This window comes from Scleropages formosus, chromosome 9 (assembly GCF_900964775.1).
Source record: "Scleropages formosus chromosome 9, fSclFor1.1, whole genome shotgun sequence".
Taxonomy (NCBI): Eukaryota; Metazoa; Chordata; class Actinopteri; order Osteoglossiformes; family Osteoglossidae; genus Scleropages; species Scleropages formosus.
The window spans coordinates 27,577,069-27,590,727 of NC_041814.1; the positions used below are offsets into that span (position 1 = coordinate 27,577,069).

The 13,659-nt window shown below is 43.9% G+C and overlaps 1 protein-coding gene across 1 annotated transcript in view; it reads left to right on the plus strand.

The window, feature by feature from the left end:
• plxdc2b (plexin domain containing 2b) overlaps positions 1-13,659 on the plus strand; it is a 122,758-nt gene that overhangs the window by 82,219 nt on the left and 26,880 nt on the right. Inside the window, exons 5-9 of the mRNA XM_018756852.2 lie at positions 191-313; positions 3,031-3,149; positions 4,468-4,567; positions 11,245-11,340; positions 12,374-12,455. Of these exons, the coding sequence (XP_018612368.1) occupies positions 191-313; positions 3,031-3,149; positions 4,468-4,567; positions 11,245-11,340; positions 12,374-12,455 (520 nt within the window). The remainder of the gene's footprint in view (positions 1-190; positions 314-3,030; positions 3,150-4,467; positions 4,568-11,244; positions 11,341-12,373; positions 12,456-13,659) is intronic.

Genomic DNA, 13,659 nt, shown 5'->3' on the forward strand with positions numbered 1-13,659 from the left:
TGTTTTCCTGTCCAGAAAAAAATAGCTTTTTAGAGTTTGGCAGAAACTTGTTAGTTCTATACGCTTGAGAAATCAAGATGAATCAATCAATCAACTGATGGATGGATGGATGGATGGATGGATTTGTGGAGTGTTTTGGGAAAGAGACTGCTGCAACTCAGACCACCCTGCTCCTTCTCTTTCATGCCAGGGTTCATCTACACTGGCGATGTGGTCCATCGGATGCTGACTGCCACCCAGTACATCGCCCCGCTCATGGCCAATTTCGACCCCAGCGTCTCCCGCAACTCCACAGTCATCTACTTTGACAACGGTAAGAGGTTGATTCTCACTTTTCAATCAGTGTTCATAATGGATTTCTGATAGTTGCCACATTGGAATTTGTCGCATTATTGTGAGCAACATCAATAATATAATGGTGTTAAATTCAACCACTTTTTCATGTTTTTATAAATCCATTGTTATAATGCATTCTTATAATGCATTTTGCATACTGAGTACTTTTCGTTTGTTTGTAAAGGTTCTACTTCTCCTTAAACTGTATGTTGAGTCTGGTATTATATCGATTCAGTGTTCTCATGAATGTGTTACGAAATTGCCATCTGTATGGAATAGGGACGAAATGTTTATGTCAGGTTTTCTTTGGGTAACACAGAGGTCCGAACCTGCAGCACAGCACAAAAATTGAGATCACGCATCGCTGTGAAAACAGGTCACAACCCCTCTCTGTGTTCTCCGTGAATCTGGGGAGAATTATTTTCCGCTCTGTGATGCCGAAGTCACCTCATCTGAGAAATTAGCGCAGTCGGGTGTGAGGGCTGGAGCCATGGCGGAATCAGTAATACGGCTTTGGGATTCTGCGAGGTTGTGTGTTTCCGTACTGTGCGTGTCTCCGAGTGCCGAGTCGCAAAAGGAGGGCTAGATGTACAGAAGAACTGTGAAAAGCCGTGTTGAAGAAGGCTGAAAACATAGAAGTATAAGTTGTTTTAAAAATATAGTCAAAGGTTATTGAAAGGTTATCTATCTATCTATCTATCTATCTATCTATCTATCTATCTATCTGTATGGCATATGCATCACATTATCAACATAGAGCTTGACCCATCAGTCCACCTCCCTCAGTGGTACCCATCCATGGCTCCAGGGTGCACTTGAGCAAAATAAACATGATTCAGTGTAGGTTTCTGCATGATGAAGCACTTTTTGGATTCCCTGGATGTTCTCCTGTACGGTTATGCATATTTCTTATAAACTAAGTTCAGGTGGAAGCAATCAGGATTTGCTTCCCATATCCATTATGTTATTCCATGGTTTACCTTGATGTACTTCTTGCAGCTCATGCTCTTTTCTTGTGGAATTCTTCAGTTAAAATAAAAAGGAAGGTGAGAAAGAGATTGTCACATATATGCAGAAATGGTTGATTGCTGGCAGAGGACCTATGTGACACCATGCTGGTTGGAATGGATGTTCTCCTTTTGAACTCGTTGCCTGTTAAGTGGGCTGATGGAGTTCATTTAAGCGTACCTTTCTGCTGACACACAGTCCCCAACTTCCACGCTGAAAGTGGCCAGGAACGTGGTCTTGCCGGGTCTCCGGTGACGCAAGCAGGAAGGTCTGCTGTCAGTCACCGCATTTTCATCGTTTTGTGTTCCCTGTGGGGGGTGCGGTGGCGCAGTGGGTTGGACCGCAGTCCTGCTCTCCGGTGGGTCTGGGGTTCGAGTCCCGCTTGGAGTGCCTTGCGACGGACTGGCGTCCCGTCCTGGGTGTGTCCCCTCCCCCTCCAGCCTTGCGCCCTGTGTTGCCGGGTTAGGCTCCGGTTCCCCGTGACCCCGTATGGGACAAGCGGTTCTGAAAATGTGTGTGTGTGTGTGTGTGTGTGTGTTCCCTGTGTTTTTTTACCCAAGTTTATTAAATTAACTGAGGCTTTTCTCAAAAGCAACTTAAAATGAAGGTTTAAGCTGCCTAAACTTGTTTAATCATTTAACCATTTATGCACTGGAAATATTTTACGATATAAATTCGGGGGAATTACCTGGATCATGGGTACTGCAGCAGGAGGAGCGGGTATTCAAGCCCACGTCCTTCATCTGCAAGGTAACAACCCTCAAAACTACATTATGCCCCATTTTAATGTTATTTGGTGAAAGGTGTACCATCTTTACGCATTTGCACAGCACTGCAATTGGTGGATCATCTTAAGTGGCTTCTTCAGGGGTTCTAAACTCTTCTTCTGGGATCTCATTCAGGACCCTTTTGGTCCAGAAGATCTGAGCTCCATTGTTATAATCACTAGGTAACATGTTGCCACGGTTCATGGCTTGGCTTCGCGAACGAAGATTTAGGAAAGGGGCTTCCCACCTCAGCTGCAGGCCACAGTAATGCTTCTAGAAGGATCTACATGGGACACTTAGTCTCCAGTTTGTCTCCAGGTTTTCTAAGCAGTTCCACTTACTCATGGCCATGTATCTCAGGGGCATCGCAGCAGAAAAGAATTTCACACCAGCTATGAATTTCCAAGTTTACAAAGCAAGGCTCCACATAGCTGAGACTGTGGAGCTGGCAAGGTACGACTAAATGAGAGCTCCCAAACCCCTTCAGCTTGTTGTATTTGCTCTTCCATCATCCAGTCTAAGTGTTGTTGTTAAGTATGACATATATAGAGTTCATCCAGAAGGTTCCGTCTTTGATTTGTGTCCTTAGTTTTAAAAGGAACGTGTTCGTAGTCGCTGAAGTTGAGTCCATCTGTCCATTTTACTGTCTTTTCCAGAGGGTCCAACCTTCTTATGACATGTCCGAAGTATGATTATACAAATCTCAACATTTCAAAGAGCGTCCGTTGAGTTCTGGTTTGATTTGAGCGAAGATTCTTCTGTTCGTTTTGCTGTGTCCGTGAAAGTCTTCTCCAGTACTGCGGTTCGAAGGAATCCGTGTTTTTTTGATTCTGTTATTTTAAGCTCAAGCGTTAATCATAAGGGTGGGCAGAGTGAGTAGAGCCCTGGATTGCTAACCACTTTGTCTCCTGTCCCCCAGGTACAGCGCTGGTCGTCCAATGGGACCACGTCCACCTCCAGGACAACTATAACCTGGGTAGCTTCACGTTCCAGGCTACACTGCATAGGGACGGGAGAATCATTTTTGCATACAAAGAGGTGTGTACCCCCCACTCTCAACTCACCCCACCCCATCGCAGTCTCTCTCTAACCTGCTCCGAGCGTAACCTGCGTTTACTTTATATTCTGGTTTGGTGTAAATCCTTTCATCCGAGGTCGCTTGCGGCACATGTGTAAATACAAGTGCAGAAGAGCGTTCAAAGCGAAATAAAACACATCTGAAATAGACCGCAGCAACACAACAACCACAGCCTCCTGGGACATTACACAAACTAGAATACATAATTCATCTGTGTTGCTTGCTTTTAGATGTAGATAGAGAGGAGCAATTTAGCTTGAAAGGTCCAGCCGTCGTGTAAATGGATTTAAAAAAAAATAATTTCCTTTGAAGCCGCTGTATTTAATACCACAGTGACTGACCAACTTTAGACATTCCTGTAGTTTCTGTATGTCTGATCCAGTCGTTAATCAGAACATTGCTTACAAATTTACTGCTACCTCGCAAAGCTCTTTAAGGCTTTCTTACTTGATTTATACGGTAAAAGTGTGTACAATATATAATATTTATTCATTAATTTATCTGATGCCTGTTTGGGAGGTGACTTACCATGTTAGGTTTGTACACAAAGCTACTGTCACTGTAGAGTATCAGTTCAGGGTAAGTACCTTGCCCAAGCATATTACTGAGGGGGAAGGGATTCAAACCCAGGTCCTTCCTATTACAAGGCCTCTAACGTCTACTACACCTACTGCTCCTTTACCCAGATGCCAAGCTGTGTTTTTATTCTACTTAATCTTGTAATTGACCTTAAACTTTCACCTACACATTGCTCACTATGTACCACCTTAGCTTAAACAGTTCACGACTTGAAATTTTGACTTGCGCTCTTTGGGTCTTAAGTTTCTGCCCTTAATCGCTATCCTTGCTTGAAAGTCTGACATGAATTTTTATGTTCCATTTTTTTTTTTCCCTTTATAAGAATAGAATGAGAACATTTTTTAAGTCGTTATTATTCTGCAGAAATCTATAAAGGGCAGAGGTTTTATGTATATCTCTCTCTATATATATATATATATATATATATAGTCATTGTTGTTGTTGTTATATGTATTTTATGCATTAGTATGAATTTTAAAATCAGTGTGGTCCCTCACCAAAACAGGTTTAACAGAAATCAGGGATGAGATACTGTATAAGGCAGTCTTGATATTCTAAATAGTGGATCTTAAACTTATTTGTTCTTATTTAATATTTATTCACCGTTACCTGGTTTGGTGTTTAATAAAATTCTCCTTAGTCCCAGAGCATACCTCTCTGCAGTTTTTTTTGGTGATTTGTGCCCCTCCATTTTTCAAGATTCCGGTGCTGGTGACGGGAATCAGCTCCGTCAATCATCCTGTCAAAGTGGGCCTCTCTGACGCCTTTGTGGTGGTGCACAAGATCCAGCAAATACCCAGTAAGTGTCAGCTCCGTTTCGCTTCTTAATGAATACACCGTTGGGCTCCCACTATTCGGGGGTGGGGGTTCATGTCAGCCTGCACCCGTGAAAGTCAACTACATTTTACATCTATGAGAAATTCCAGCCTCACTGGGTGTTAAGAGACCTCTGTAGTCTACAGCTATTCGGTCATTTCTCGGAAACATCACGGAGGTGTGCATCTGGGTGTACCTTTATGTACCCTTACGTACCTTTTTCAGTCCATGAGAGCCAGCCCCACCCACCTGGTGTTATTGCGGATGAAGACGGCACCAAAGTTGTGAGAGTCTTTTGACTTATCAGTGCATCAAAGCTTGTTTGCTGTCAAGGAGGCAGAGCTTCCTCCCGTCCAAATGCTATTAAAATGAGTAGTATTCTTGGCTCTGAAGATACACTCAGTAAACGCACACCCCCAGACAGAGAACTATTATTATTACTAATATTATTATTGAGCCCAGACATTTAACCTAAACCTTCCTTTGCTTATTGTTACATTTGTATGTGAAAGATATAGAGTGGGATTTCAACCTGCACACATATTGTGCATTGAGTTTTACTTTATTGTGCTGGCCACTTTATTAGGCACACATGCTTATTAACACAGATAGGCTGCTTCTCCAAGCGGGTTTGAATGTGGTTTGATGGTTGATGTTTAGTGTCGTGGTTGCAGAATCTCAAAAACAGTCATGTTCCTTCAATTTTCAGATATTAGGATTTTTGATACCAAATAAGCATTTTATGAATACCACAAAGTACTAAAAATTGTTGCTGACCAGGTGCATCTCTTAATGGCCAGTCTTGCTTTTCTCAAATTGATGCATCCAGCAGGATAATATGCCGTAGCACACATAATCTCAGAACAGTCCAACAAATATGACAGTGCCTTTACTGTACTTTAGTTCACTGCTCTACAAAGTCCCCACCTCTCAAGTTAGTAGAGCATCAATGAGATGAAGTGGAACGAGATCTTAACAAAATCTGCAGTCACTGTTTGAACTTGTCAACCAAGTACGGGCCAAGAACCGAGTGGAATGTGTCCAGCACCTTATTTAATTCATGGTGTTTTGTTTCCTGAAAGATGTCCCAAGTCGTTGGACCTTGGTGTACCTAATGAAGTGGCCAATGAATAATCCTTCCGTAAGAAGTTTTACCAATCAATTTTTTTTTATCAAAAACATCCTCATTTTTCTTAAATATGTGGCATTAAATGTGTGGTGTTGGAAAAAAAAACTTTCACTACCACCTTAGTCATAAAATTGCTGTCATGTCTTTTCGTGAACTGTTCTAATTCTGTATTCCTTGAAGAAGCGCACATAAATGTGTCCTGATCTGGATAATTGTACATCTTCACTGGTCTTGTATTTTTGCTACAGACTTCTAACATAAAAATCGTGGAATCAAGAAGTTTCCCCTTAAGGGCCAAAGCAGACAAGTCTACAAGTATGAAACCAATCAACGCTTCACCTGCATCAATGCTTCGGAGTTATGAGTGACCTATTGTACTACTGTCAGGACAGAATTAAAACAATTATAGCAGCAATAATTATAGTCATAGTAATTAGGATAGTAATTATAGTATGTTTTAATAGCAAATCGCAGTCTGTACCTCAATGGAGTTACAAGGCGTGCTGGAAGGTGGTACTGAAATAGTCTAATCTTAGCTATGGTTGAGTGCTTCTTTCTCTACAAATCCTCAGCATAGTCAGGTGCCTCATTGAAGCATTTCAAGGATCTTTTTCATCTCTTCTTAGCCTTAAACTTAATTTTGCTTCTTCATCATGACATACAGAGTGATGTCATCGAGGCTGGTTTGGCCCTCCGGGGCATCCTGGGAGCTCTGAACTCCTCCATAGAATCCTTCAGCAGGTTCGGTGGCCCTTCAGAAGGAAAGGAGAACATATTCTCCCATGGTTTTCCATTCAAAAATGAAAAACAACAGCTTTAGGGTGCTTGGGGACCGAAGGGAGGAATTCAGTCTTGAAAGTTCCCACCCCTGGCAGTTTGTTCAGCATTCCCCTAGCCCCAAAGGGGTGTCGTACAAATCAGCAGGGGGTTATTGGAATCCCCTCTCTGCCACATAAGCATTTATTTTTTTATTTTCACTTAGATCTATCAAATTTTTACTCTGCCCAAAAGAAAATCAAATATTGTTTGATACTACCTGTGAAGAAGCTTGCTGCAGTCTAGGTCTGCTGTGTAGGAACTGGAATTTTTTTCCATTTTTTTTATATCTCTTTTCTTCTGTGACCCAGGATGCTACAGTCTATGGGAACACAGAACATGATGATCTCGAAGGACAACTACCTGGGTTTTTTTAAGCAGTACCTCAGGCTACACGAGAGTGATATTTGTGAATCTTTGATCAGTGTCCGGATGTCTGCCACGTTTCCTGTTCTTATTGAGTGTGTCGCTCTTCTGTTAAAAAGAGAGCAGCCTTGATCTATTACACAAGGCTAGACTCACCTATGGAAACTGATTTGCGTGCAAGGCGCCTTCTTTGGTTACAAACCTCAATGTGTGGCAAGGAAAATTGTTCCAAGTCTTAGTTGGGGTACCTTTTGCTGTACCTTTGAGGAAGGTGCTTTGCCAGAAGTACCCTGTTAATGTGGAAGACAATATCCAAAGGCCAGTGGGGTTACCGCAACATTTTGCTCAGGATGCACTGTGGGTCTGGTGGTGACTCTTGTACCTCAGAAGGTGCGGTGACCCTGAAACTAGGACCTGTTTTGAAGGTTTTCTCTGAAAGGCACCTTGAAGGCGGTCGTTGATTTTTTTAGTAATTTTACAGCATATCCTGTTTCCTCCTTCCAGAACCCTGAAGAACATTTACTCCAGGAGCCTGTTTCACATTTGTGTGCTGATCAATCTTATTAGCATAGCGGTGACCTATTTAATAAATTCTTAAATTTGTTTTACGAGTGAAGGGAAGCCTCGGTAATGCTTTGTTTGGGTTTGTAGACAGGATAGGCTTTAAGTGCTGAACTTTAAAATTCATCCTTCTCCTGTAAGTTACAGTCTCCTTAACCCTGCTCTTTGTCATCCTCATGAGGCGTCTTGTTTCTGCAGCTGCACCCCATCACAGTCAAAAGTAAAAGCTGTATGCTTCTACTCGAAGCTGGTCTACACCTCGCCCTACCCACTGGGTAAATTTATTGTTGGTAACGTGTGTTTGCCATTCCCAGACCCCATGTGCAGTAATGCCTGCCACTTCGCTTGACCAGACAAGCTTCTACCAACTTGAATCAGTCATGACACAACTGCGAACACTCGGATGTCCCTCCTGGTTCCTATTTGGGTCCAATGCACTTCTTTCATTCTGACCGCTGACACCTTGCCTCCAACTATACACAAAGACACATCAAAAAGTTCCTGTCAATAATGTTACCAGATTTTAGGAAATGGAGCACCTGATCATGTGGGCTTGTCCCATTCATGGCTTCAGCAGCTACCTCAAGAGTGTGTACCCACAGTCATGACTATGAAGTGGCAGTTACTGTGCAGCCATTTGACAAGAGGGGGTGTCACACAAGGATAATGCAGGGCTATATAGCTGTTATGTTGCACACTTACATTTTTAGAGCTTGGATCAACGCAAATATCATTTCTGTGCCCTTAGTCCCTCGTTGCCAGTGCGGCCAGTTCCCGCCACAAGCATGGTTCCCACCTCATTCCGCCATTTTGACAAGTGCATTTCACCCCTCCTGGGAGTTTACTCCTACCCGGGGGATCACAGCTTGATATTTCTCACAGAAGGCATTGCTGTAACTGTATTTTAAGGGAGGTTGAGGGGAATGGTGGGGTTGGGCCTGAGGGTTGAGACAATAAATCTCCTTGTTAAGGCCAATGACAGCACTAACCCATAAATGTCACTAAGCTCAGGCAAGCGAGCCCCTCCATTACATTCAGGTAATACACCCTTAAATCGGCCGGCACCCTTTTATGCGCCGCCTTGGCCGCATGCCTTGTTTACAGCGTTGCTTCATCAGCATAAACTCCCCCACTGACTGCACCATTTCACTGAAGCCATTTCAGAGTTTTTTACACAAGAAGTTGTGGAGCACCGAGGTACTTAATGCTATTTGCTAGAATTTAGGACCAGGGTGAGGTGACAAAGAATACCAGAATATTGTTCTGTTCTATCAAAATGTTTTGCTTATGTCCGATAACGTATCAGCAGTTGTCACGTTTTTCTTAGTTGTGGTTTGATTTATGTTTTTGTGACTCTCGTGCAAGTACGTGACTTAATTTATGCGGAAATTATTGCGGTGGCGGCTTATACAGCTCTTTTTGATGAGCGCTAGCTGTGCTTCAAAACTACTTTTCAGTGAAGTGTTACTCCGAGATCGTATTTCTGATTAAATCAAAGTTAAAGCGTCGGTTCCGTCGCAAAAAATGTGGCCACATGGAGCATTTTCAGCAGGAAGCTGAAGCCTTCATGACTAATTTACAAACATTAGCAAACGGCAGGTTTCCTTGCAAAGTTTAACATTTTCAAAATGTAACTTCATGAAGATAGTAATATAATTTAAAAATTAGTATGCAGCATCAGAAGTGTTCAAGACATGGAATTCATGCTAGAGAGTGAGAGTCGCTGGTGGCCGTTGACAAAGTGGAGGTAAAGTGGTCTGTAGCCAATTTATACATCTGGCTAATTTCTGTTATCAGGGTAAGTACCCTGAACAAGGGTATAACAGCAGGAGATGGGATTTAAACCCAAATTCTTCAACTGCAATGCGATGGCTCTAACTACTACACCTCCTGTTATCTCATAAGGATAATTTACTAACATCTGCATGGTATGCTCAGAGCAAGCTTCATTATTGTTGCACGGAGAATTTTTCATATCTGTTTTCATTCAACGCAGCTGAAAAAGTCTCGGTTTGTCCAGGCAAACAGCTGTATGTTTTCTGAAGCATTATCAATTACATGCCTTTCTCAAGGATACAACACACGTTTTGACTTGAACCAACAACTTTCAGGTTAAAGTTGAAATCCTTAACCTCTGTGCTTTCCAGTGCCCATGTTCAGGGGTCTGTGAATGAGCTGTCAAAAGGGAAGTGCAGCCTAGTCTACTTGTAAATGTGCTTCAACTCCACTGGACTCTACAGGAAGTAGGTGGAGACCTGACCTGCAAACTGAACTCACCTCCCAGGAGACCTATTTTACCTCCACAGTAGAGAGCTTTCCGGAATCCAGATGCCCAGACGGCCGTGCAGGGCAGCAGAGGTGGAACTAGAGGGGAATTAAAAGTCTGTGACCACAGCTGTGAGGGCAGTGAATAGCGAAGTAGTCTAGATCCCGGACTTTTACATTTTACATAAATTTATTTATTTACAGACACTTTTCTCCCAGGAGGAGTGCAACTCAGAGTAAACAGAACTGCATTCAGATCAGGCGAGGAGCTTAGATACAGAGACTTGACTGTCGAAGCAAAGTCAGTTTGTTTAATACTACCATTTTTGCCAGTAAACATTACACAGATACATTTTAAGACCCTTTCTTGATGTTGGTAGGGATTCAGCAGCTCTGAGGCCAAGAGGGAGTTCATTCCAACACACAAGAGTCAGAGCCAAAGCCAAGAACTTACGTACATTTAATTTTAGGCCTGTGACTGTTTTTCCTGCCATTGTTACTATCACGCCCACGCCGCCGAGCCAACGCGGAACACCTGGGTCGCGATGCAGACTGAGGCATAAAAGGCAGTGTCAGACCAGGAGCTGACGTGGAACCTTGTTCAGCCTTGTTGCTTGCAATCTCCTGACTAGTGCTCTACTCCTCCCTGATCCCTGATCCCTGAGTCCTTGCCCTGTCCCGTGACCCTGATCCTTCGTCCTTGTACCTCCTTATGATCTACGACCTCTTGCCTGTTTACCGACCTTGCCTTTCGGATTGTCCTTGTTACGACGTTCGCGTCTCGAAGACCTATTGCCTGTTTTGTGACCACGTCTCTCGATTTCCCTGAATAAACCACAAATTCCACTCCGCACTTAGATCCACCACTTCCTTCCGGAACCAGCCATGACAGTTCCTTTGAGTAAGATGCTGAGCCATAAAGGGTCTATACAAATGCCCAGTAATGCATCTGGATAAAATGTAACTGTGTTTGGATAGAAAAAAATTGAGCAACTGGAATAAATAATTAAACCGATGTGTGCGGCCTTGAGGGACCCAGCTGCAGAGTGCTGTTATTGCAGTAGTCATCCTTTCGTGATCCATAATGAAAATAAATTCTATCCGCTACCGACCCTAACATATGTTTTTTTGAATTGCGCCTTTCTGCAGCAGCTAGTGGGAAAATTGATCGTAGGTTCGACTCGCGTGCTCGAGCGGTTTGCGTGATGGCCGAGAACTGAAGTTGTAACCAAAACTCGAAACCTGAAATGCTGCGGCGAAATTCGCCATTCGATAAACAAGCAAGGTGCATGATGGTGTGAAAGTGTGCAGAAGCGAGTACCTGTGAAGTAAATGATGTAATTAATGTACTCTAATGCAGCGGATGGCGGTGGAGGAGCAGAAATAAAACCGTTCCCAGTGTCCTGATTCTGTCCCTGAGCGCCCCTCCTGGGGCCGCTTGGCCTACTTCTCCCTGTTCCTTTCCCTTTTCGGAGAAGTGCTCACTGCACGTCTTTCTCCCCCTCCTTCTTCCCCGACACCAGATGTTCGGAGGAGGACGATCTACGAGTACCACCGTGTGGAGCTCCTGAAGAACAAGATCACCAACTGGACTGCCGTGGAGATGACACCCCTGCCCAGTAAGCCTAGAGAAAATGATATCCAGTAATTTTACTTACGGTAGCTAAAGAGCGTCTTGTGAGGCAAAGATCATTTAGAGCCTTACCGTTGAGGTATGAGAAATTGAGCTGTCAGGAGCAGTTATGTGAGAAGCAAAGTAAATTATGTCTGTAGGATGCAAATTAAGTGTCACCTATACTAGAGCTGACCCCGGGGAGGGGTTCAAATCTGGAGTATGTGAGGTCCATCATGAGGAGCAAGGGTGGGTCACGCTTGTTCTGCAGTTCCACCACCCTGCAGAAATTCCAGCTCTCTGCCGAAGCTCCTCGTACACATGGCAACCTGTGTTAATTTAGGATAACAATTAATCCCGTTAAGTGATTCGTCTTCGAGTGGAATGATGAGGAGAAGCTCCTAATTCTGTTGGTCCCCCTGATATGTAAGGATCTTACAGAGTAGGACCTGGGCTGCTAACCAAACTGACCCTGGGCATTACACTGCCGGCCCACTGTCTGGGGTTCCCAGCTGGGCGGTATCAGTTTCCCAGAGTGCCTTTCCAAAGTCAGCTCTTCAGTTCAACCTGGAGATTGCATTGATATCGACTGATATTTTGTCCTTACACTAATGTGAAATATTACAATATACAGCAAAATCCTGACTCTCAATGAACCAGTAGGAGTCATTGCAAGAGCTTCCATAAAAATTGTGACACAGATGTTATTCCAGACAGGTAACAAGGTGGCACAGCAGGTAGTCCTGGTGCTTCACAGCACCTGGGCTGTGGGTTGGGGAGTGGACCCGTTCCCTTCTCAGTCTGTATGGAGTTTGCACGGTCTCTTCAACTTTGCTTGAATTTTCAGGTGCTCTGTGTCCCTCCCGCAGTTCAAAAACGTGTTTCCGGTCAATTGGTAACCTTCAGTTACGTTTCATGTTTCAAGTACGTTTCATGACTGTGATTGCTCTGTGATGGACTGGCACCCCATCCAGGTTGTACTTAATTCTGTAAGTCAGACCCAGTCAGCGCTGTAAGCTGCTTTCCCTCTTTCCCTGCAGCCTGCCTCCAGTTCACCAGCTGCGGCCCCTGTGTCACGTCTCAGATTGGCTTCAACTGCAGCTGGTGCCACAAGCTCCAGAGGTAAACTCCCCCGTCTGTGTGTTCTGCCGCTCCTTTCCCCTGAAGTCCAGGTGGTGTGGCAGTCATTTCATCTGCGGGGACCGAGCCGGACCAGGCTTGCCCTGCGGGGCCGAACTGAGTAGCGAAGAAGCCCTAGGCTCTTTGGGGGATGATGCCCTGTGAGCCGGCAGTGCCGCATTGCACTTTGCTGCTTTCTGTCTGTATCCTTCACCCCCACTGGTCTCCATGTCTTCATTTCGTTTCTCATTAATTTTCATGAACGTTTTGCTGGCTGAGCTGACACTCAAAATGTTATTATTTTCAGCGCAAACACAGCTGACAGCAGTGATAACACTACATACCATCCCTTGATCTCATCACCCTGTGTATTTTATGTAGAGCACCAGTCAAAAGTCTGAGTTTGTCTGAAAACTTTGAACTTTGCTGGGCCAGAAAACACAGAAGCTGAACTTTTGAGTTAAAGTTGGACCAGTGAGTCAACATGTGAAATACCTTGGTTTAACCTCGAAGTATCGGTGAGTGCATTAGCTGTACCTGTGTGGTTCCCACCACATAGCACGGCGGTGGGAGTGTTATGATGTGGGGCTACTTTGCTTGTTTCAGAATTAGTGATCCTTACCGAGTCTATGGTGATTTCAACCATCATGGTAATCATAACATACTTGAGGCCATTCCAGATTCCGGAAGATACCGACCTTAAAGAGACCTTGGAGTTGCGCAAGAACCTCTGAAGAAGAAGAAAAGTGAAAGACAGCTCAAAATAATGACTGTAATGTAAAGCACTGCCAGTTAAGAAAAAAAACTGTTTTCCACCAAGTGGACTGGAAGTTTTGACCAGTACTGTATGTTTCCAGTTCCTCTAGTTCACCCTCGTTTTTCTCCTCGCTCTCACTGTAAGTTCTTGCCTGTTCCTTCCTGTTTTGTCTATCGCCTCTGGCTCTCCCTCCTTCTCTTTTTCTCTGTCATTCTCTCGACTTTTTCCCAGAAGAAAAATATGAAAACTTTTGAGAAGTTTACAGTGAAGGATCCAGGAACGCAGCTTCACAGATGGTGCACATCCTGGTTTCTGGTAACAGGCATTAAGCCCATCTTTGGGAAGCGAGGCTGGTTTAGGCGACGAATCCGATGTCTGTTCGTCTATGTGAACTCAATCCATCTGTATGCAAAAGGCAGAAAAGAGGCAGATTGTTGTCAAGAGCACTGT